Genomic DNA, 21,550 nt, shown 5'->3' on the forward strand with positions numbered 1-21,550 from the left:
GTCAAGAAAATCTTTCCCTAATATTTGTTGGCACTTGGATCATGGTGGTCCTGTCCGTGCTTTCGGCGGTGTTTTCGGGTCAAGTATGCCAGAGGGGGCCCCTCTGGCTCCCCAAGATTTAAGCCACGCATCGCGCCCGGTCGTGCGTTCGATCGAATTTCTCTTTCCACTTAACTTATACAGTCATAGTTGCTAAATCCCTGCCATACTCACCACCATGTCTGGCCAAAGCAAAGAGTACGCCGACATCATGGGCCGAGAAACGTCCTTCGGGACCTTCCTCTTCATCCCCCAATGGTTCTCCACCATGCGACTCGGCTCGGTCGGCTACTTCGACCTCACAGGCGAATGGAACGAAATCACAAACCTATTCGAGAAAGGGCAGGCCGAAAAGGACGGATTCACGCCATTTAACCGGGACCTGCAACTGCGCGATGTCCGCGAGACTCATTGGCAGGCAGGATCTGCCGAGACCGAGACAGGCCGGAGCTCGCGGCTCACTACCGAAGCCAGCGGTGCTATGGCAGCTGCGCCTGTTGATGCGTCAGTCCAAGTCAAAACGAGCTCGTCGACGACAGGCAGTGCGGCGCTTATCACGTCGTCTCTGGTGCAGAACCATCGGTTCCAGGGGGACTTTAAAGGGCCCATTAAAGACTGGGTGGAGGATAACGCCAAAACGCTTGTTGAAAAAAGAAGTGATATCGAGAAGCAGGGACTGTGGGCAGTTATGGGAGCTTGGGTCACGGACGAGTGTGCCATCAAGATGACCAGCGGGAAGAGCCAGGAAATTGACCTCTCGTTCGACCTGGGTGCTACGGGCATCGGGAAGCTGGGTGCAGGCGTCGGGGCGTCTGACAAGCTTAAGCGCGAGGGGTGGTGGACATATCCCAAGAACGAGGTATGTGCAGGTTGCTCCTTTATCTCCCCCACTGCTGGGTACTGACGGCATGCAGAAAAGCCAGGGTTACGTTGTGTCATTTGCGGGCGTTGAGTACTCCGTTCGGCATTTCAGCAGACTGAGAAGCACAGTAAGCATCCATAATCTGGTAAATTCAGGGGCTATTGACTGATCCCAAATAGCCACTCAAGGTGTACAATGAGACAATCAGCCTACCAACCCCAGCCCCTCCACAAGACCAATCTGAGGAAGCGGACTATGACCGTCGAAGGGAATTGTACATGAGGTTCATGCAAATTCGGCAAATTAAGGACAAGGAGGAGCAGATGGCGGAGCTGGGAATGCTGGCGGAGGAGTATCCCGAGGTACGCGAGTATCTATCGAAGAAGTCTCCGTGAGCAGGGTCTAAGATCCAATTTTTGTTCCTGTCGCGATCTAATTCTGGCCGCGTGCTGTATACTGTTCATTTGTCCAAACAAGTGAATCTTTGGCTTAACATATCAAGTCCGCATAAGCGTACCAAAGCCTTTTGTAATTCCAATACTTGACCTCGTACTAGAAACCTGAAAGGGAGGGCATGCATGTATGTGCCAAGTGAACTGGGTACCGACACGTTCCGGAATAGTCGCAAGAGGAAGAAGAAACATTGCTTCTTTTGTCGAAGGTGAATCAAAGTGTCGTATATCTGACCACGTCAGATTGTTCCAAATGCCCTATCGACCTCGGTCCGACCTAATGGCCAATAACCAAACCAAGTTGACAAGAGACTGATATATGAATACGAACCAGATGCTGAAAGTAAAAGTAGTATTGGACGAAGCCCCTCGTTTGTCTCAGCCACGCGCGTACCTTGGTGGTGCCAGTTCGAACATATATACCAGCCTTTGACAGCGACGGCTTACATTGGACAAAGCAAATGCAAATAGCAAACTTATTCTCCAATATTTGAACGAGTATATACAGTATCCAGGAAAATGTCCTCAACACCCACCCCAGCACCCGGCACCGCAGCAGCAGCATTCGACAAGTCCAGCGATGTATATGAGTGAATGACCGGCGGATGCACCAGAGAAGTCGCGCAGTTCCTACTCACCCTCGAACCAAAGGTAGACGCATCATCTATAATCCTCGATAACGCGTGTGGGACAGGTATAATGACATCAGAGATCCTGGGTCTATTCCCCAACGCAAAGCCCAGATTATTCGCAGCAGACCTCGCGCCATCCATGATTACCAACTTCAGTAACGTGGCTCGTGCCAAAGGATGGTTAAATGATGCTGAGGACGGCTTGACAATCTCTATTATGGATGCGGAGGATTTGACGTACCCTGATAATACTTTCATGCATTTATATACAAATTTAGGGTTTCTGTTCTTTCCGCAGGCTGAGAAGGCCGCGGCTTATATGTATTGCATATTAAAGGTCGGAGGGACTGCGTTTATCTTGACTTAATCAAAGCTTGAGTATCTCAGGCTAGTTAAAGAAGCTTAGTTAAGGGCCTTTCCAGATTTAGAGCTATGGGAAATACCTATACTAAAGGAGTAGCTGACGAGGGAAAGGCTTGTCAAGGTACTGGAAAAGAGAGGGTTTTATAGTATAAATATACAGGTCCAGGAACAGACTGTCAGGTATAGAGAGAGGGATTTAGAGGATTTAATAGATATTATAAAGGTATGGTTTAAGGGTTATGTTACGAATAGATGGACTAATAATAATAAGGAGAAATAGGGTAGAGAGCTATATGATTATCTAAGTAAAGATGAGAGGGAAATAGCAAGGATCGAGATGGTTGCATGGGTGGCTGTTGCGCAGAAATAGCTGCCTTGCTTGTTCTCCCCATCAGGACAAGACCACAAGCTTGTGACGATGAAGAAAGTGCCCGGTTCTGATTATGTCTGTTATTCATGTGTTGCGGCAATGTTACAGGGCTGCGGATACCTACAGGTGTTGTTATCCACTGACACGTTGTGATAGGAATACAGAAAGACTGCGTAATTGTGATACATTTATTTGATAATAGAATGACACGCGAGTCTATGCTGTTGTCTGATTGTACTAGTGCCTATACTAAGATATCGATGTACCGCCCAAGTAAAGAGAACTAGCTGTCTTCGCCGTTATCTACAAATACTCGATACATCCTTCGAATGCGCCGCTCCAGATATAACTGTGGATTATGCCCGGCCGGACAGAGAGCTAAGAAACGGTTGACCAGCTTCTAATATTTAGACTGCTAATCTATATAGCTTTAAATTATCTGAATTAGTATATAATTCAACCAGCTAGACATTATCCAGGCTTATAACTATCAGATTCCAGGCAGTAGACTAAGCGGGTTAATGACTAATCACCACTACAGCTTCAGTAATAGCTTAAAGAGGCAAAAGTAATGATATTCAAGTATATAAAAAAGGTCTAAAATACAGGCAATCTAGCCGATTCTAATACATCCCTTAATACACTTCTATCTTACCTAGTTGGGTAGGTATGTGATGATTAATATGGGTGGTTGATCAACATGGTGGTTCACCGGTCTGAGCGGTAGCTGATTCTTGGCGGTCATCGTTCGACAACAGGCTACAGGTCACGTGACTCACTGTAGCTTTTGGATCCGACAGCTTTGGAGCCTCGGAGAGCTCAGGAGCATCCACATCAACAGCCTTTCTGCATACTTTCACCAGGACGACGACTTAAGAATACCTTATGCCCTGTTATTAACTGGTCGAGCTCATTTAATTTGTTGCACGAACACGGGAACCAAACCTCCAACATTATTGCAGAGACGCGCCGAGAGTGATCTTCCCAGTCGGCAAACGGGCCTTGAAGAAGCTTCTATATACGGAAATAGATTCTTTTTCGAACCTTCAATTTCCCGAAGTTGAAGTGTTCCGCTGTCTGTACAGCTTTGCTCAAACAATTTTCCTTCGCCCCGTTGCTATACTCCTTTTCACGCCCGCCTTGTCATTCTCCAACTCCTCACAATGTCAATCAACGCCTACATAAATAGTGAGTCTCGGAGCAGTCACATATTGTGTATCAAGATGGACACTAATGCGTTTACTCCTCTTGTTAGAAAAAGTTTTAATTCTCACCGTCGACGGACGGACTCTCCTCGGAACACTTCTCTCGACAGACCAACTCACAAACCTAGTTCTCCTGGACACAATAGAGCGAATTATCCGAACGCCCGACGACCCCGAACCAAGCTCGCAGATTGAACACGGTCTTTACTTAATCCGAGGTGATAATGTGGTGGTATGCGGAGAAGTGGACGAGGCAATTGACCGGGACATCGACTGGGCCAAGGTAAAAGGAGAGGTGGTGCGCGGGACGAAAAATGCATGATGACGGGATTCTACCGATCAGCGATACGAATTTTACTCTGCGGGCAAAAGGGTATTCGTCAATTCTGTGCGGGCAATTGGAGCGACCGGAGCGCGATCTATGGCTATGATGGACCAAGCGGCTTCTACTCCTCGTTTCGTGGGATGGCGCGCTGGCTTGTGCTTGATCTCGTGAGGACGGTGATGCACGGATGACCGTTTGTCGCTTGGCTTGAGTTCGACTCTTGGGGTCCGTCTGTGGGGCTTTATACGGTGGTTGGGTCTCTGGTTATAGAGTGCATGCATCTAAAGTTTGCAACGCGCATTGAGAAATGAGAGATATACTCAGTGTCTGGGTTTGTTTGGGTCATAAAGGGGCCTAGCAAAATATAGATTAACAGGCAGCGACAGGATACTTTTGTATAGTTTTCCTCCGACCCCAACGAGTGGGGAATATAATGAAAGATACGTTTATATGTATGCTGAAGCACAAGGCACCGATGAAGCGCATTAGCCATCTCTGGAGACTCCGCTGTCTAAATTAGCCAGTAGAGACTTATGAATTATTCCAAGGCAATCTAAACAAACACGAGTGGTTCGGCTGCTGAGGAGAGCAGGATAGTGAGGTTTTAAAGGTAGCGCGATGACGACTGTTTCATGCTAGCCAAGGCTTGTCTCATCGCGCGATGTGTTGGCGCCGCGCATAGGCAGCAGGCAAAGCCATCCCACAAAAGCAGCACTTTGTCCTCCTTCAACATCAACTCTTCCGAGCTCAGCAATTCACAGTCTGAGCGACAATCAGCCCCTATAGAGTTCGGACCAAACACGCAGTGATCAACAGGTTGACAGCTCTGGGCCAAGGAACGGCCCCGCTGCGGTTGGCTCGATCCGGCGTAGGATTAACAGTAACTGTAACGGGCAGGGCTCCATTCTTGCCTCCCCTGACTTCAACGCCTCCGCCTGGTTGAACTCTGAACTTCCTTTTTCTCCTCTCACCAACCCCCACGACGCTTGCCTGCGTCTGCCTTTCCTTTTGCTCTCCTGCAGCCCCTCCGTTCCTTCCACATCCTTGTCTTTTTTTAAATCACCCTCTCTCTCGCCTCCTCATCCTGAGCTGCCGCAAGGTCGCTGGTCGATCTTCAATAATTGCTTGCCATCTACCCCCTCGGTCTTGACCCTCTCTGCGACTCTCCTGCGGCATCCGCTTTCCTGATACAGCTGCCCTTCATGTGGTTCTCGATAGCTTTGGTTACAGATCTCTGCCTTCGCGTTACGGCATTACTGGGTCATTCCCACTTTGCGTCGTCCGACTACTAGATTATTTACCGTATTGAGGCTCTGGGGGCGTTGCACAGCATGTGGCTTTTCCGAGGCGCCCAGTCCGCCGTTTTTTACTACGTCACCTGTACTCCCTGCGCCGAAGCCGCTGACCGTCGAAAGCGCAAGAAGGAGGCTATCCGTGCCCGTTCACTGAGAGAAAAGGAGCAGAGCGAGACAATTGTCACCGACCAACCCCGACCTTTCCTCCAGCCAACCGCCTTCAGCACCAATCCAGGATGGGCGGAAGAACTTGCTCTAGGACCAGGACCGCCGCCCAGGAGAAGGGGTGGCCATCGGACTGCTACACACCATCGGATTGATAGCTGGGATACAGGAGCACATTCTGGCCAGGACGATGAGCAGGATGTCACGCCCACGCCGTCTCAGAGGATAAGCAAGATGGGTTCCAAGCACATTGGTGATCGCTGGAACCGCATGATGCGGTATCAGCGTGAAGACGAACCGCTATGGGGTGAAGATGTAGAGGCCAGGGGTTCGTCGGTTGGGATCTCCGGCCAGGGCAAGGCGGATTCTCGGACTTCTAGCAAATACTATATCCCTCGTGTGCCGCCGGTCAACGATCTCCATCCACCAATCGTCAGCGGGCCGAAAAGTAGGGCCGAAACGCGATGGATGCTCCAGCCTCCGCCCAGCGCCAGGGTTATGTCTGGGAAAGAGCGGAGCAGCCGCACGGCAGGTCCACCCGTCGATTACGCCAGTATGCGAATGGACAGCGAAAAGTCAACGTCACGGCGTAGCGTCCACACTCATGCGCTGCCTCCTTTAGCCACAGAGCTCGTCTCCGAATCCCCGGAATCCTCACCTGCTTCTCCTGTCCGCTCCGCCAAAACACCAAAACCGGCCGAGCAAGCCCTCCCCCGTCCACCATCACCCGCCTTCTATGCCTATGGGAGGGACGAGTCTCGCTTCGTCATATCATCACCCACATATTCGCCATCTGATTCATGCTCCACTCTGTCCTCCGGGGCTGAGACAGACGAATCGCCCAGGAACTCACTTCACTCGCCTGATACACCTGTATCGCGGCCTATGTCCAAAGAAGCCAACACTCACCTCGAAGCTTCACGCCCTGTGATTTCGAGGGCTCTGACTACAGTACACAAGGGTGATCAGAAGAATGTTCATATGCTACACCTTGAGATCCAAGAATCCAATGATCTGGCGGTAGGCCAAGTCGAGCGAGTACGCCCATGGCGGTGGAGCATGGAGTTCTAGGCCGAGACGCCGCAGTTCTCTCCACCATGATGTTTTCATTGTCCTCATGGTGCGTTGGGTATTTTTTATTCTTGGTTTTTGACATTGGGTGACAAAGCGTCACAGTTGGATGTTCTTGTATCCTGGTGGGCGGCTTTGTGATTTATTCTTTATCCCTACCATCACCTGTGCGTATGTATTCGCAGTGCGCTGCAATTTCGTTTGGGTAAAAAAAAAAAAGAGTTATACGGCAGGACCAGTATAAACTGAACGAACTACAAAAAGCAGGCATTACAGATCGCGCTTCCCACACTCCTTCCTTTTTGCATATCTCCCCTGCTGAGTTCTTTTCTGCAGAGTACACCAAAACTACTTTCGTTCCCATTATCTCTGTCGTATGACATATCACTCTTTAATCTGTTTCCTGATTCAATTTCTACACCGTTGTCATTGAGTACCTACATTTTTTTTTTACTCCAAAATCGACTTTGCATGTCCAGCGTTGTTGTTTGTTTATTACTTCGAAGCAACTTTTTTGTACCTAGCATTTTTCATATTCTTCAGGACTATAATAAACAAAAAAAGCCTTCTAGCTCTGGATCTAACCACCGTAATCTCAAGTTTTAAATAAATCAGACAAGTAGTAGATAGGGTTCGGTATATATATTATTCGTAGGACGAAACGAAGGGGGTATATATATCTGTTCTGACCAGAATACATTTTGACGTCCAGAGATACTACATAGGTAATTACACCACAGCATATGTAGAACAAATACCGAAGGTTTAAACATCTGAATATGTTTTTGGTTCCGATTTCAATTTCCTTATGCATCAATGAGCATAGCATGGCTGACACTAATGTAATCGTATGTATGGTATGTCCGAAACCCCACTCCCATTCCCCCGTAAACTTCCATTTCAGCCTAATGTGTGGTACGAGAGGTAGTAAAGTGAAGAAAGAAGAGCAGAGGTTCGTTCGAAATCAGTCAAACAATCAAACAATCAATCAATCAATCAATCAATCAATCACTCAATCAGCCAGCGGGAGGACCTGCTTTTATAAAATAAGATCGAATTTCCAAGAGTAAAAAAATGTTGGTTTCATATAAGATAGAATTTGCTTTGTTTGTTGTGTTCCATATCATAGTGCGAATCGGACAGTTCATGTCGTATGGATTCAAGAAGTAAAGTAGTAACCAATTCTGCGCTGCATGCATGTCTTCTCCATTGGGCATTTTTCGGGTTGGTTACTTTAGTAGACCTTCTTCTTCTCGTCCACACTTAGTTGGCCGGGGCCCATGTTCACCAGGAGTAGCAGTCCTCCACTGGATGCAATTAGTTGAAGTTCTACAAGGATTGAATTTTCGAAGTGTCACTTACACAATAGACAGGATCTGGAAGAAGTCGTACTTGGCGAAATCCTTGTGAGGGTGGTGAGGGTGCAGCTAACGCGTTGTCAGTTTAAATTCCAGAAAAATGTAAACAAAGTATGGGTGGGGTATATACCGTCCAGAAGTTGTTTACAAGAATGTTGAACACGCTCAGCAGCAGAACAAGAAGAATTGCGCTGAACTTGGCCTTGAAACCAACAATGACCATGACGCAGGCGACGAAGCCGAACATGCTGACGATGACTCTCCACAAGCTCCACTGACCAGAGAAAACAAAGCCAATGAAGAGAAAGATGAGCAGGACGCGACCAGCGAACTGGACGTACATCTTGCGGTCCTTCTCATCTAGCTGCGGCAATCCGGCGGGCACGAACTTCTTGCGAACCCAAGAATCGGAGAGGACCATGAGCAGACCACCGACAACACTCAGGTTGCGAAGGAAAAAGTTGAGATCGAAAATAAGTCCATATCCGAGGCCTTGAATAACAACAACACCCAGAAGACCAGCGACGGCGGTCTCCGCATGTTTACGGCCAATTACGAGGACAGAGCACACGGTCATAGTTATAACGTTGAGAATGAGGAACGCATGTGTGATACCCCATGGGACTGCCAAGGAAAAATGTCAGACTGCGCTCATTGTTTCCCTCTCATGGGTAGCAGGTCACGTAGAAAGCTGGGTTAAGATGAGAGACATGGACAGGGCTGTTTGCTTACTCTTCCGGTAATCGCTCAAGTAAAGAAGCTGATCGCTCCATTGTGTGAGAATCCGCAAGCTGTCCTCGAGGAAAGTGACCACGATTAAGAAACGACCAACGGCTGGCAGGTACCTGCGGAGAAAGACACGCTGTCAGTAGAAGCTCTTAACGATGACGCCATGTGGCACAGAATATAACTCCGTCGAATTTGGCGAGAAACTCAAGGGGTGATCGAAATTCCAAAACACTTACGGCTTGATAGGATCCGAAACAGTGTCCAGCCAATCTTCAATCTTGCTTGTTTGTTCACGGATGGCATCCAAGGGGCTTGGGTCGTCGGTTGCAGCGGCGGTTCCGGGGCCGCCAAAGGGGTTCTGGTGGCCAAGGTTATAGCCTGCGGTGCCACGAATATGCGCCATGGCAGCGGTGCTTTGGTGGTGCGCGGGAGCACAAGATCAATAGACGACGATGGCGTGGAAGGGAGGGGAAGCGCAACAAGCGTCCAAACAAGGAGGGAGCGAGAATGCAATTGACCTGGAAGTAACAGAGACGCAGGCCGGAGGAAAAGTCGAGGAGTGAAGAAGGAGAGAAAGGAACGGAAGGGATGCGGAGGTAATTGAGATGTCAATAGAGGGAGGATGTTGAATAGTTGTCTCTTACTGTCGCCCGCTCCGCCTCCGAGGCCCGTGACTGCGCGCTAAGACGCTTTAAGGCCACGATGACCGGAACACGGCGCTAGTCCTGTTTGGGCCGTGGCTGCCAGGCTTGGATTCACCAGTGACGCCATTCGCCGATCGTTAAGTCTTCACTTTCTGCAGTCTTTGCAGTGCAGGCCGCTCTACAGATGCTGGCATTGGCCCTGTGGAAGCTGTACGAACCCCAGGAGGCTGTGAAGTTGTGGCTATTTTGGTTCGGTTACTAGACTCGGGGCCTGACAGATATGAGACACTGGCACAGCCCTGCATCTGAGTTATTCAATAAACCCCACCGTTCCAGGTAAGGTACGCGATGATCATCGTTCCTGATCTCAACAATCAACATAATCTTACCCTCGCGTCGGACGAGACTCCCGAGGCATACGTTCATGTGCCAATAAACCTTACTTAAGAAACCAAGAAGCAGGCGGGTGCGCCTATTCAGAGTTGAAAGATCATAAACCTCCCAAGCCTTATTGCAGTGTCTGAACTAACAGTAGAAAATTTAGAATACACAAAATGAGAAGAAAATCCCCGTTTTCTCTCTGTTACAGGCTGAAACCAGGAGAGAACACTTCAATCCGGATAAAAGGTATGCCGGCAATAATAAAAAGAACAAAGAAGAAATTTCGGCAAAACAAGGTGGAGAGAATACATGGCTCTAGTTTTGAAGGCCTTTTTTTTTTGTGCGGTGATCCGGTGCTTTTCTTTTCTTTCTTGAGCTTAGCTTTTGCGTGGCTTATCGATTCTCGAGACCTCATCTCTCCTCGCTGAAGCTATTGCTGAAGCAGACCATGCTGCCATATACGTTGGCTTTTGGTATAATGATGCAACCGAACGCCGGAACCAAAAGTAATAAGTACAGCCCCTGGTGAGAGTGCTCCAATTTTTTTTGAGGAGTCGTGTCCCTATATGGGTGATATATCTCATCGCAGACGGATGATTAGGGTATTTAAGCGGCCCAGTCGGAGTCAAGAGGGTGTCCCTTCTTGTCGGACCGGAGAACGTCAGGGAGGTAAGTCGGGGTCACCTTCACCTTGGGCTCAACGGGGGCAGGAGTAGCGGGGGCAGGCTGGCTCTCAGACGCACTGGCTTCACTTTCGTCCGTCTTTCCGCCCTTCTTCTTGGGCTTCTTGGTGCCAACTGTAGTCCACGCGTCATCGCCGGCGCCGAGAAGGCGCATCTGCTCCTCCTCGGAGGGAAGTCCCTGGTTCCATTGCTGGGAGGTAGCAGCGGACTTGGCAGGCGCCGAGCTGGGCTCAAATGTGTCCAGCAGGTCAACATTTGCGGCTTGCTGAGGCTGGGGAGTACCATTCGAAGGCCTAGTCGCCTCCTTTGTTTGCCAGGCATTGGTCTGAGGAGCAGCCGCCGGCTTGACAGCAGCCTCGCGTCGCTCAGCCTCGCGGGCAGTGTGAAGCTGCTTCTCGAGAAGCTTGCGACGCTCTTCCTCAGCAGCCTGGACTTCCTGCTTCCGGGCTTCGTTCTTTAGTCGCTGTTGGCGCTGCTTCTTGGTCTCCACTTCCTTGAAGTTCTGGGCCTTCTTCTTCTTCTGGGTGTTCGAGTCAACGTTGCCAGTAACCCGGAGAACCGATGCTCCAGGAGCAGGGGCCTCAAGCATGTCGGAGACGTAGCCGGCAGCAGTGGGGTTAACCTGAGGAGAGCCAGTGGAGGAGAGGTCATCATCAGCGTCGGCGCCGGTAGTTGACGACGTTCTGGTGGAAACACGAGAAGCCGAGCGCTGCTCGTCATTGTTGGGTTCGAGCTGACGGGAAGCGGCCTTCTTGTTCTTCTTCTTCTGGCTCTTGCTTTCGCCGCCAGTGAACTGAGAGGAAGAGGTGCCGTCCTTCACAGCGGCAAACCGCTTCGCCATCTCCTTTTGGTCAATTTCCTCATCTGCAACGTCATCTTCTGGGGCCTTGACCTCAAAGGTGGGCTTCTCGCTAGCCGGAGCGGTAGGGGCGGGTGTAGGTTCCGGGGATTTCTTCGCCTTTCGTTTTTGTTTTTTCGCCGGGGGCGCAGGCTCTGTCTTCTCTAGAACGGGTTTTGCAGAGCCCTTAGGTTTGGCGTTCGGTTCCCTGTAGTAATATCCTAGGCCACCAGCGACGACGAGCACAATGGCCCAGCTGATATATGGGTTCATCATCGTTAATCTAGCAACGATGAAATTGTCAGTTGCGAAGTTCAGAAGAAAGCGTTGACTGTTGCAAGAACCGCAATAAACGCACCAATTTTCAATTGAATTAGATTCAGCGTAAGAGGGTCGTGACAATTGGGCGATGGAGATAGGTTAAATCCGGTTGGGGTGTGTTTTGCTACCGGGGGGAAACAATGTGCGGCAGCAACTGTTCCGGAAACAAGTGGAGGGAGGATGCACAAGACTCAGCGAGGTTGCTGAGGTAGGTGCGGTAGAAGCGATCTCTCGCGAGCTTTCGAATCAATCTCTAGGCATCGGGTTGCCGAAGGTTACGAGAGCAGAAGTTGTTGGGGGACAAAGGGGTAAAAGGCGGATGCGGATAATTGCGCTGAAAGGCCAGATTGCCACACCGAAGTCCGACGCGACGGCAGTGCAGCTGCAGCTGTCCTTGTAGGTTGAGAACACAGCACCGGATGTGAACTCAAAATTATAAAACCAGATCCAACGAGATTGTGTCGATTGTCAGTGCTTGAAGCGAGCAGTTGAGGTTGCGAATTGAGTCCAGGCAACACGTTGCGGCAAAAGAACCGGCGCGTCACCGAAGGAGCATCGGGAAAGCTAGCACAATCGGGGTTCGGATCGACGGATTGCGGAGGAGGTAGAAAGGGAGGATCAGGAGACAGCAGATGGGAGGAGGATGAGATTGAGGCTCGAGGTCTGGAAGGGGCGTCTGCTGGTTTTAAGGAGAGGGAGGAGAAAAGGAGAGGGGGGAATTGTGAAGAGGACACGGTGCGATCTGGGCGAGACTCCCGACTCCATACAGCAAACTCCCCTGTTGATTTCCCATTAATTACCGGTGGGATGGACTAGCATTCACTGCTCCAATCGTCTTGTGCATTTTGGCAGCTCCACATAATTAGGTGACAACTATGTATTTCAGCGAGATGCTGGGGAATTATTACTGTTTACCTGATCCTTCATACAGACTACTCTTGTAGAACAACACTCTTTTCCGAAGCATCAGCAACACGGTTTCAACCCGTTTATAAAGGAAGTGCCCTCAATTTCTTCCAAGGGACCCCTGTCTAGTCAACAAATTGATGGGATCACTCGGATGATAGGAATTGCGGGGAAGATCTTCCAGACTGCTATGGCCACGGCGGCATTTCCATCCCTGTCATCCTTAGATTAATACACATTACTGGCGAGATTAATATGTGCATACTTCGGGTGAATAAACCTTCACTGCCACCAGGGAAGAAAACTCCTATTGGTCTCTGCCCCGATAAAGATGCGAGTGCACTGTTCACTTAGGATAGACTTTTAGGAACGTGCTGGGAATTTATCCTCACGAGTGTATAGCGATTTGTCCTGTGGAGATCTGACCAAAGTACATAGTATTAGTGATGGATAGTCAGGTTCACACTCCCGTCAATGGATTTATACACAACCGCCATGATTGTGGCGTTGGACACGCACGTGTATTATTGTGCTTGAATCCTTGTTCCTGTTACCAAGTAATTCCATAGAAGCACCGCGAGTTGGAGAGAAACAAATGATGTGGACCTGGCGAGCAAGGCCGCCAAGACATCCCACCTTCTCCCCTCTCCCTTCCCCAGCCGAGTCTCTTGTCTCGACATACTCTGGTACTCATTAAACCGCAGTTTTAAAGAGTTACAATCACAAAATGGCACCCAAGAAGAAGCTTATCATCGATACTGACCCGGTATGCACTTGCATATTTCGCCACTTTCTCGGCGTTGGCCGCTTGGTTGAAACTCCGCTAAGAGATATCACAGGGCATCGATGATATTCTCGCCCTGCTGCTGGCGTTTTCTGGAAAGTCCGAGGACGTCGAAGTCCCTCTGGTCTCCTTGACATTCGGTAATGTTGAGGTAAAGAGGTATGTCAACCAATCTTGCTTACGACGACCCTTCTAAGTGTCGATGCAGCTGTCTGCGCAATGTTGTCTCTATGTTTCACATTCTGGAGAAAGAGATGGAGTGGCGTCGCAAGCAGGGTAAACCCGAGGGCTTTGACACATTGCGCGCTCATCCACCAGTCGTCGCTCTCGGGGCGGAGGATCCCTTAGATGACCAGAAGATGCTGGCAGACTACTTCCGTGAGTTTTCGCCACTTGCATGTCTAGTACCCTGTAGCTGACCTCTGAAGATGGAATCGACGGGCTGGGTGGAATTCACGGCAGTGTAAGTATAACCAAAAATTTCATTGCAACTATAATTTTACTGACATAGCACAGCATCCCCATCTGACCCCCAAAGATGCCTGGGAGCATCTTTTTGACCCAACTCATGAGCCTGTCGAACTTAAGCCCGTACCTACTGGTACTCCAGCTCACCAGTCATTCATCCCCTCAAAGCGCCCTGCCCACGAGGAGATGCTTCGCGTTCTGCGCGAGAATGATCCGGACACCGTTACCATCGTGGCCGTCGGGCCTCTCACTAACCTGGCTTTGGCCTCCGCGGCCGACCCAGAGACATTCCTCCGGGCCAAGGAAGTTGTAGTCATGGGAGGAGCCGTGCATGAGCCTGGAAACGTGAGTATACTGGCTTTCTTTACCTTTTATTTACGTAACTAACAAAAGCCAGGTGACCCCAGTTTCCGAATTCAATGCGTATGCGGACGCATTTGCCGCCGCGCGGGTCTACGCGCTCACTTCACCTTCTCCCAAGAGTACCCTGCCAATCTGCAAGAGCCTGCTAGACCTCCCACCAAACCTGAGCAGACAACTCACCCTCCGCCAATTCCCGCTGGACATCACCTTAAAGCACGGCATCAACCGCGGTCAATTCCGGAAAGCAACCACACCGCTGGTAGAGGCTGGCTCGCCGCTAGCTGAATGGGTCAAGGCCTTCATGGCGCACACATTCGCAACCCTCGAAAGACTGCATGCGAACCAAAAAGGCGACGCGGCGGAACTCAGTCTGCACGACCCCGTTTGCGTATGGTACGCCCTGACCGCCGAAGATGAGGGGTGGAAACCATCCGAGCACTCGCCTGAGGACATTCGGGTGGAGACGACGGGCCAGTGGACGCGGGGAGCATGTGTCATTGACCGGCGAGACAGGCACCGCATTGATGGGGATGAGGAGAGCTCCAGCGACCATGGGTTGTGGTTGAGCATGAGGGCTGGAAACAGGATCTGGAGGATGGATAAGTCGCCGGCGGAAAGTAACTTTGGCGAGATTCTGCTCGAGCGGCTCTTTACTTAGGTTGCGGCTGTCCGACGGGCTGTGTGATGTGTCGGATGCTCGGATGCTCGGATCTCATGGTGGACGCAAGGGGGTTGCGTCCAACATGCGGCCCGGGTGTACGATGGATATGCCTTATGTATATGGATAGACGCATAGACGTCGTGATATGATCATTAGAAATCAATGTACATTGCGGGATAGAAGCTCACTTCCCTTTTTGGAGAGTGTAGTTGTTGATCACGAGTATTTGAGTAGACATGACTCAGGGGGGCGACTAAACTTTATAATAATAGGAATTTGCCAAGTATTAAGATTCTCATCTAATGAAACATTTTACAAATACTTCATATTCCAGCTACTGAAGCCACATTTAGCTTGCAATTGGGACACCGCATAAGGTGAGCTATCTATACATCATCTCTGAAACTTCGAAAGCGATGTGAGCGGTTGTTGAATCGGCGTGGGTTAGTTTCTTCGGAGCGAATCAAGACCAATACTCGGTGCAATGATATATAGCAAGAAGACCATTGGGTTACTGTTTACAGAATATTGTAGGATTTCGGCCGAGCATCTATGTGGGTTGTGAGACCCGAAGACTTCCGGTTTCCTGGAGGAAAGCATGCCTAATTCTCGAAGCGCCAAAATTGTAGATCATCAAATCTTATCAAAGCCAGGTCTAACGTCATTTATTGTGTTCCGTGCTGGGAATTCTGACCGAGAATGACCAATCGTCGTTTGATGATAGCGGGTAGCCTCAACTTGTGCTGATATGTCGCACCTTAAATGTCCCTGATACCACATATCACAAGGAGCATGGTTACAGTAGCATATCGCCTGCGGCTGGAATTGAGATCACCTTCTGTGTCAGCTTTAGGGAATGCAATTGATGATCGGTCTGAAGGTTTCGCAGAGATTATAATATCAGACATTGTTGGAGACGTATCATTCCGAGAAGGATGAGCAACTCCTAATTGGGGAAGAGCGAGAGAGGGAAGGCATTGGATGCCTGGTTGACGCACACGAACACTCAGCAGCCAGCACGGCCCGGGGAGGAAAAGACTCACACGAGATCTGGACGATACCCCAGGCCCCATATTGAGCGTACTACAGTAAGCATAACGAGCGGGATCCGGCGTCGTCCAATTAGACGTGGAGGTTCAGCATGCGTGCCCCGGCAACGACCAGAAGGGCAATTGCAGCAAAGACCCAGCTTTCCGGAGACTTGTCGGGACAGTTACTCTCCAGCTGCGTGAGATGGGTTTTGGCCGCAAGCTGGTATACCAATCAATGAAGGATGCTGGCCAGCATGCTCTGGTCGCCTCCGTTTTCACCCATGGCGGCAACAGGAGCGATACCACCCCCGCAAGCGACAAGAGGTTCAAGCAAGGGACGCCGGACAGCCGACCCATGAGAGCGATGCACCGGGGCACGAGCAGCGAGAGCATCGACGAGTTGGCGGAGGGCAAGCGGTCTCGTGCTTCGTCCGGCCAGCTGCCGCCAGCCAATCAGCGGGCGGGCAGCAACCGCGTGGGCGCTCCCAAGCACGCGACACCAACTGACGACCTCACTTGCAAGAGCTTCCTGAAACCCACCTTCTATCGTCGCCCTCCTTCGTCGATCGCTCCAATTTTCGTCGCCATGCCTGCGATCTGCTCTTATTACCACCGCTGTACCATGGCTGCTGCGCCGTTTTCTCACGACTTTGCCACCATGTTGTTTTCGTTGCCGGAGGTATAGAACCTGTCTTGTGCCGTGCCTGAGCCTCTCGGGTCCAAGGATCTCTCACTCCTCTTGTCACCCTTATTTATCCTGTCGTTCTGCTTTCGTCTGGCAGGCCCTGAGCTGAGTCCTTCTTACTTCACCAGTGTGAAGTCGTACGACACCTAGTTGGACCAGGCGCTTCTTGTCCTACTTTGTTTTAGCCTGCCTTGCACCCCCATAAGGCGCTCTCCGCATTTAAGGAAGCCTAAGAAATATTGTCGTGCTTCTCATAGTCCCTTTTCCACACAATGTCACGTTCTCGTCTTCCTCCAACGCCCGCCATGTCTGGAGAGCTTATCATCAAGGACCAGGACCAGGCAATGATCGATGGCTCGGACGTCTTTGCTCTGCCACCGGCTGCCTTTAGTCCTTCGAAAGCGAACGGTGCGAGCAAGAGGTCGTCCCGGTCTGACCCCTCGGTCTTCTTCCCTGCATCACCGACATCACCGCGACTTGATCCGAGCCGCAATGCGAACCCTCCGTCGCAGGCCGGTTTCAAGAGACCCCTCGAGGATCTAGACCTCCCTCCTCCTCCCACCCGAACACGCAAGATCATCCAGATGAAACCAAAGACCCAGAGCTCACCAAAAGAGCCTGCCGCAGCCCCCGCAAAACCCGCTTCGAAGGGGAACACAAAGGCTGCCGCCAATGGCACTTCACCGGCGGCTTCCAAGAAGAAGCAACCAAGTGCCACCAGTGCAGCAGGACGGAAGATCGCACGAAAGACCGCGCACAGCTTGATCGAGCGACGACGGAGGTCAAAAATGAATGAGGAATTTTCGACTCTGAAGAATATGATCCCGGCTTGTCAGGGCCAGGAGATGCATAAGCTTGCCATCTTACAGGTTCGTTTCCCTTACTTACCAATACTTTTCGAGATTAGTCTAACGCCTTTACCATTCAGGCTAGCATTGACTACGTCAACTATCTCGAGAAATGCATCCAAGGTCTCAAAGCCCCCGGTGAACACCAACCGCCGGCACCACCATCGTTGCCCGCCGCTCCCCTATCACCAACATCCCCGGAGTTCCTCGGGGAAATCCAAGGCAGCACATACTCCGCATCGGTGTCACCCGAAGTACCTCCGCACAGCGTAGCCAGTACCTCTCCAATGTACTCCCCTCGAAGCGGGATCCCCTTGGCCAGCGCCACATCAGAAATCCCACCCTCGATCCTGCCAAGTCCTGCGCTGGGACCAGTTCGGACCAACGAGCGCACGATGGGCCCCGGCTCCGCTCGCAGCTCATGGGCTGTCCCGTCTGCCACAACCTCGCCTGCTATCCAACCCCGCTTCTCCAACGCCTCTTCTGCCGACATGGACCACGAAGCTTCTGCCGCGCTGCTCATGCTGAACCGCGATCCTCGAGGATCAATCGACTCTGGCCATGGAGGCTCGGCAAGCTCGTCAGTCTCTCGCGAGGACGAGAAGTACAAGATTCCTGATCAACAGCGCAAGAGGATGAGCGTTATGGATCTGTTGATATCCTAACTTAATGATGATTCTTTGATGATAGATGTTGCCCTCGGCAGCTCAAAAGGGACTCGGCGAGGCGTTCCGGGTGGCTATCTGCTTTGCTTGTTAATATTTGGTCTGCTTTAGTTACGAATTATGAGTGGAGTTGGAACCGGTCTTATTCTCAACGTGGTCTTTTCTTTTTAATATGAGTATATTGCTTTGCAACCATTTCCTGTGCCTTGGCTGTAGTACAGAAGTATAAGGTTGTCTTGAACAACGCAAAAAGATACCCTAACGCATACCCTAAAGCATACCCTACCAGGATTACAAATGAATTCAATCAGAAGACAAGGATGGACGATAAGGTACTCCGCTATAGCAACGCCAATCCCGTCTCTCCCGAGTCCATCGCCCATTCAACACCCAAAGCCAATCACAAGCGATCCCGACCCCCCAAAGCAACCCTATCATGGAATCTTCTCGACGGAACATAAAGTTCACCCTGGCCCAATCTCGGGATTTCTTTATTGGCCTGTCCTCGCAGTCACTGGGCCCGGGCCCTCGTGCGGGACAGTACGTAGCTGCTAAGGACCGTGCAAGGAATGTTTAGTTAGTATGGAAAGTATGTACCCCGCACGACTGAGATTATCTGGTGTGTGCGGTTTTTTATTGTTCGAAGCGTGGTCTAGCCCTTGGATGGATTCGTAGCTAGATTGCATGGCACGGAGTCGCAGGGGCGTCTGTGCGCTGAGCTCGTCTTACTGACACTGTACTCCATAGTTCAAGTCCCATCTTTGGATTGTGGGGGTTTTGGGGACGGAGTATGGTGGAAATGGTGTAACGCTGGAGGTGGTGTGATGGTAGATCTACTAGACACACCAAACCATCTATCATGAGGGAATAATTTGGTAGCCTGGGTAGGCCATGAGTTCCCAACCAGGACACTGGAGGCAAATCAAGAAGGCCAGTCCGAGGAGAAAACTCGGCGAAGAAATCCGAGGAGAAAGGAAAGAAGTACGATAATTCAACCATCGGTCCATGACGACGATCATCCAGTGCCAGTGCCCTGTCTGCTGCCAAGGACTCAGGTCGTGCGTCCTGGAATTCAACCTCAGGCTAGCAATGCACTGCTTTACCTCATTGGGTTATGGATTGGCTGCGCGCAGACCGCGGCCGGCTGGCACGGGTAGCACGGTTAAGTTTGCGTCTTCTGGGCGAATCATTGGCAAGGGTTTCCTGTCGTGTCTGCTTTGCACCGGATACACTTTGTCGTTGCTTGCTGGAGCGAAGTCAGAAACACAGGCAGACACAAGGCAGGGCGACTTGATCTGCTGCCAAGCAGAAGAGACCCACTGATGTGATTTCTTGTTAAATGCCAATAATTGACGACACCAGACATCTGCTCTTGGATTCTGAATGAGAAAGGTTGTAATAGCACGTAGCACTTCCGATACCCGAGTCAAACAAGTTGGTGACTCGCACTGTGGAAGTCAAGCCCGCTTGGGGATCGATGACATCAGAGGGTGGGTCATTCTTTCTGGGCCATTTCGCGGCGTTCTCACCAACAACGCTCAGTTTTAAGTCATTCGAGGCCCAAGGGGATCTCCATCTCGAGATCTCCCGGGAGCCTGGAGCCTGGAGGTGCCAGCGAGCCAGTCTGCGTACTACTTGTCATGCCAAGATGATAGCGCAACCGCCGCGTTCTTTTCTGAAGCTATTCTCGGCACCCAACTGGGACTCGGACTTGACCTCCACCAAGGGCCCCGCACGCCCCAGCGAACCCCCCCCAAAACGAGGTGCGTATATAGACTCCCGATTCGGCCTCCCCTTTCCTTCTCTTCCCTTCTACTTTCTCCCCCCATCATGAAGCCTCTGGTCCCATCTCACTCGTCTCTAACCGGTTCAGTTTCCACCATGGCTCGGTTCCGCACACACCAGCACAAGAAGAACGCCCGCTCTATAGCCTCCGAGGACCCCTGGAAAGTCGATACACCATTTGGACCGCCTCAGATCTCGCACATCCACGTCCCCGGCGGCATTCGACGGATACGAAATACCTTTGCGAAATTGACTCCATCCGCGCGGGCCGAACGGCACCTGCTCAGACAGAAGAACCTATACAAGAGTCCCCTGACCGAACGCAACGTCGATACCTTCGTCACGCACCAGGAATTCACGGAAGCCTGCTATCCGAACCGACACAGCAATGAAGTACAGGTGGCTGCTTGGCTTGATCGACTGTACTGAAGATCATTGACATGCCATCCCTGCTCTACGTCACCATACCCTCTGACTCTACTGAGTCTGCCACTTCACAACGCGACAACAAACCAACTCGGCATATCTACCGAGACCCCATCGCAGCCACCAATATCTTCGCTCACGATCCCTTTGACATTCCTGTCGTCGATCTTCGAGTTCATGATACATCATCCGCTTGCGAATCATCATCTTGGCGCGAATGTCACAGCATTGGCGCAGTGGCCAAGCATGCAAGTCCACAACGCCGGCAGGCAGTAGGCACCCGTGATCACCAGAGGCACCACCAATTAACATGATGACCCCGCGAGCAAGAGCCCCGTTGCTGTGACTCGTCAGTCGTCAGTCGTCTAACCCGACATGGTCATCGCTAAGGGATGACACTATATAAACATGAGAGGTTCCGCAATCGACCGCGGCTCAACCAACCCTATTAATCATATTCTTGCTATGGGCGGCATACATTCGACAACTCGTTTTTGACGAGTTCCCCTCGACTGGCTCGCTATTTATATCCATCCATACGGCTCATTTCCTTTTGTATACGATCTCGTTGATTGCAGTTGATCCGTTCGCTCGCTACCTGCAACAACCTTGCTATTCAAACTAAACTACTGACCGGCTCTACGTCGATCGTCGGTGGATAATTACTGCTTTTAACCGCGAATACCCATTTTCTTATTTGTCATACTTGCTTTGTTAGCCAGGTGCTTGGAGTTTAGAATGCCTATATGTTTTATTAGCTACTTTACTTTACTTTATAATTAATACAGACAGAAGTTGTTCTGGAGGTGTGCTTCTACCTTGGTAGTTGCTGTAATAGACTTTATCATAGCGTGGCCTTTCCCTTGCTCATGCTGATGCGATTTGGTGGGGGAAACGCAGTAGCTTGATGACTATGGTGTACATTGACCGGGGTCTCAATTCCAAGTCACGCTTGAAGCACTGCTTAGCCACCTAATCCTGCCATCAGCCTCGCTCCTTCTCCTTGGCGTTTTGCTTTTCCCCAGCACCACAATTCAGCCTTGGAGGCAGAATCTTCAAATCACGAAGCTTTCCCAACTCGATCGACCAGAGACGATCACCTTGTCGATTTCGTTCGATTACATCCTGATGCACCAGTTTCATCATGGCTGACAGTGCTCGAAAGCGCCAGGTTGACTACGAACAGCTGGATCCG

At 50.7% G+C, this 21,550-nt stretch overlaps 10 protein-coding genes across 10 annotated transcripts; 8 read left to right on the forward strand and 2 right to left on the reverse strand.

Annotated features, from left to right (window-relative positions):
* The first annotated feature begins 9 nt into the window (after positions 1-9).
* Positions 10-1,390, forward strand: ASPSYDRAFT_244416 (uncharacterized protein). Its single transcript, XM_040844137.1, has 3 exons — positions 10-898; positions 954-1,028; positions 1,081-1,390. Exons 1-3 carry the CDS (start codon positions 218-220, stop codon positions 1,294-1,296), a joined length of 972 nt encoding a protein of 323 aa, XP_040707378.1. The 5' UTR covers positions 10-217; the 3' UTR covers positions 1,297-1,390.
* A 432-nt stretch (positions 1,391-1,822) lies between these two features.
* On the forward strand, positions 1,823-2,519 carry ASPSYDRAFT_38147 (class I SAM-dependent methyltransferase). The gene has a single exon (XM_040845656.1). The coding sequence runs from the start codon at positions 1,948-1,950 to the stop codon at positions 2,350-2,352; it is 405 nt and encodes a 134-aa protein (XP_040707379.1). The 5' UTR covers positions 1,823-1,947; the 3' UTR covers positions 2,353-2,519.
* A 1,362-nt stretch (positions 2,520-3,881) lies between these two features.
* ASPSYDRAFT_53241 (U6 snRNA-associated Sm-like protein LSm8) lies at positions 3,882-4,245 on the forward strand (the record flags this gene model as incomplete). Its single annotated transcript, XM_040848655.1, has 2 exons — positions 3,882-3,906; positions 3,974-4,245. The coding sequence occupies 2 exons, from the start codon at positions 3,882-3,884 to the stop codon at positions 4,243-4,245; spliced, it is 297 nt and encodes a 98-aa protein (XP_040707380.1).
* Positions 4,246-5,579: 1,334 nt separating this feature from the next.
* On the forward strand, positions 5,580-6,779 carry ASPSYDRAFT_83626 (uncharacterized protein; the record flags this gene model as incomplete). The annotated part of the gene is made up of 1 exon (XM_040851245.1): positions 5,580-6,779. One exon carries the CDS (start codon positions 5,580-5,582, stop codon positions 6,777-6,779), a length of 1,200 nt encoding a protein of 399 aa, XP_040707381.1.
* A 1,234-nt stretch (positions 6,780-8,013) lies between these two features.
* On the reverse strand, positions 8,014-9,269 carry ASPSYDRAFT_141177 (protein ERV29; the record flags this gene model as incomplete). The annotated part of the gene is made up of 5 exons (XM_040841117.1): positions 8,014-8,086; positions 8,142-8,206; positions 8,268-8,761; positions 8,870-8,982; positions 9,103-9,269. The coding sequence occupies 5 exons, from the start codon at positions 9,267-9,269 to the stop codon at positions 8,014-8,016; spliced, it is 912 nt and encodes a 303-aa protein (XP_040707382.1).
* Positions 9,270-10,408: 1,139 nt separating this feature from the next.
* ASPSYDRAFT_244584 (uncharacterized protein) lies at positions 10,409-11,759 on the reverse strand. Its single transcript, XM_040844138.1, has one exon. The coding sequence runs from the start codon at positions 11,686-11,688 to the stop codon at positions 10,498-10,500; it is 1,191 nt and encodes a 396-aa protein (XP_040707383.1). The 5' UTR covers positions 11,689-11,759; the 3' UTR covers positions 10,409-10,497.
* A 1,514-nt stretch (positions 11,760-13,273) lies between these two features.
* On the forward strand, positions 13,274-15,206 carry ASPSYDRAFT_38153 (putative nucleoside hydrolase). The gene is made up of 6 exons (XM_040845657.1): positions 13,274-13,405; positions 13,479-13,582; positions 13,632-13,801; positions 13,852-13,886; positions 13,940-14,236; positions 14,289-15,206. Exons 1-6 carry the CDS (start codon positions 13,367-13,369, stop codon positions 14,910-14,912), a joined length of 1,269 nt encoding a protein of 422 aa, XP_040707384.1. The 5' UTR covers positions 13,274-13,366; the 3' UTR covers positions 14,913-15,206.
* A 942-nt stretch (positions 15,207-16,148) lies between these two features.
* Positions 16,149-16,631, forward strand: ASPSYDRAFT_83630 (uncharacterized protein; the record flags this gene model as incomplete). The annotated part of the gene is made up of 1 exon (XM_040851246.1): positions 16,149-16,631. The coding sequence occupies one exon, from the start codon at positions 16,149-16,151 to the stop codon at positions 16,629-16,631; it is 483 nt and encodes a 160-aa protein (XP_040707385.1).
* A 305-nt stretch (positions 16,632-16,936) lies between these two features.
* Positions 16,937-18,144, forward strand: ASPSYDRAFT_83631 (basic helix-loop-helix domain-containing protein; the record flags this gene model as incomplete). The annotated part of the gene is made up of 2 exons (XM_040851247.1): positions 16,937-17,500; positions 17,560-18,144. The coding sequence occupies 2 exons, from the start codon at positions 16,937-16,939 to the stop codon at positions 18,142-18,144; spliced, it is 1,149 nt and encodes a 382-aa protein (XP_040707386.1).
* Positions 18,145-20,025: 1,881 nt separating this feature from the next.
* ASPSYDRAFT_141456 (uncharacterized protein) lies at positions 20,026-20,358 on the forward strand (the record flags this gene model as incomplete). Its single annotated transcript, XM_040841146.1, has 1 exon — positions 20,026-20,358. One exon carries the CDS (start codon positions 20,026-20,028, stop codon positions 20,356-20,358), a length of 333 nt encoding a protein of 110 aa, XP_040707387.1.
* Between the last annotated feature and the right edge of the window lie 1,192 nt (positions 20,359-21,550).

Source organism: Aspergillus sydowii (genome assembly GCF_001890705.1).
Source record: "Aspergillus sydowii CBS 593.65 unplaced genomic scaffold ASPSYscaffold_1, whole genome shotgun sequence".
Lineage (NCBI taxonomy): Eukaryota > Fungi > Ascomycota > Eurotiomycetes > Eurotiales > Aspergillaceae > Aspergillus > Aspergillus sydowii.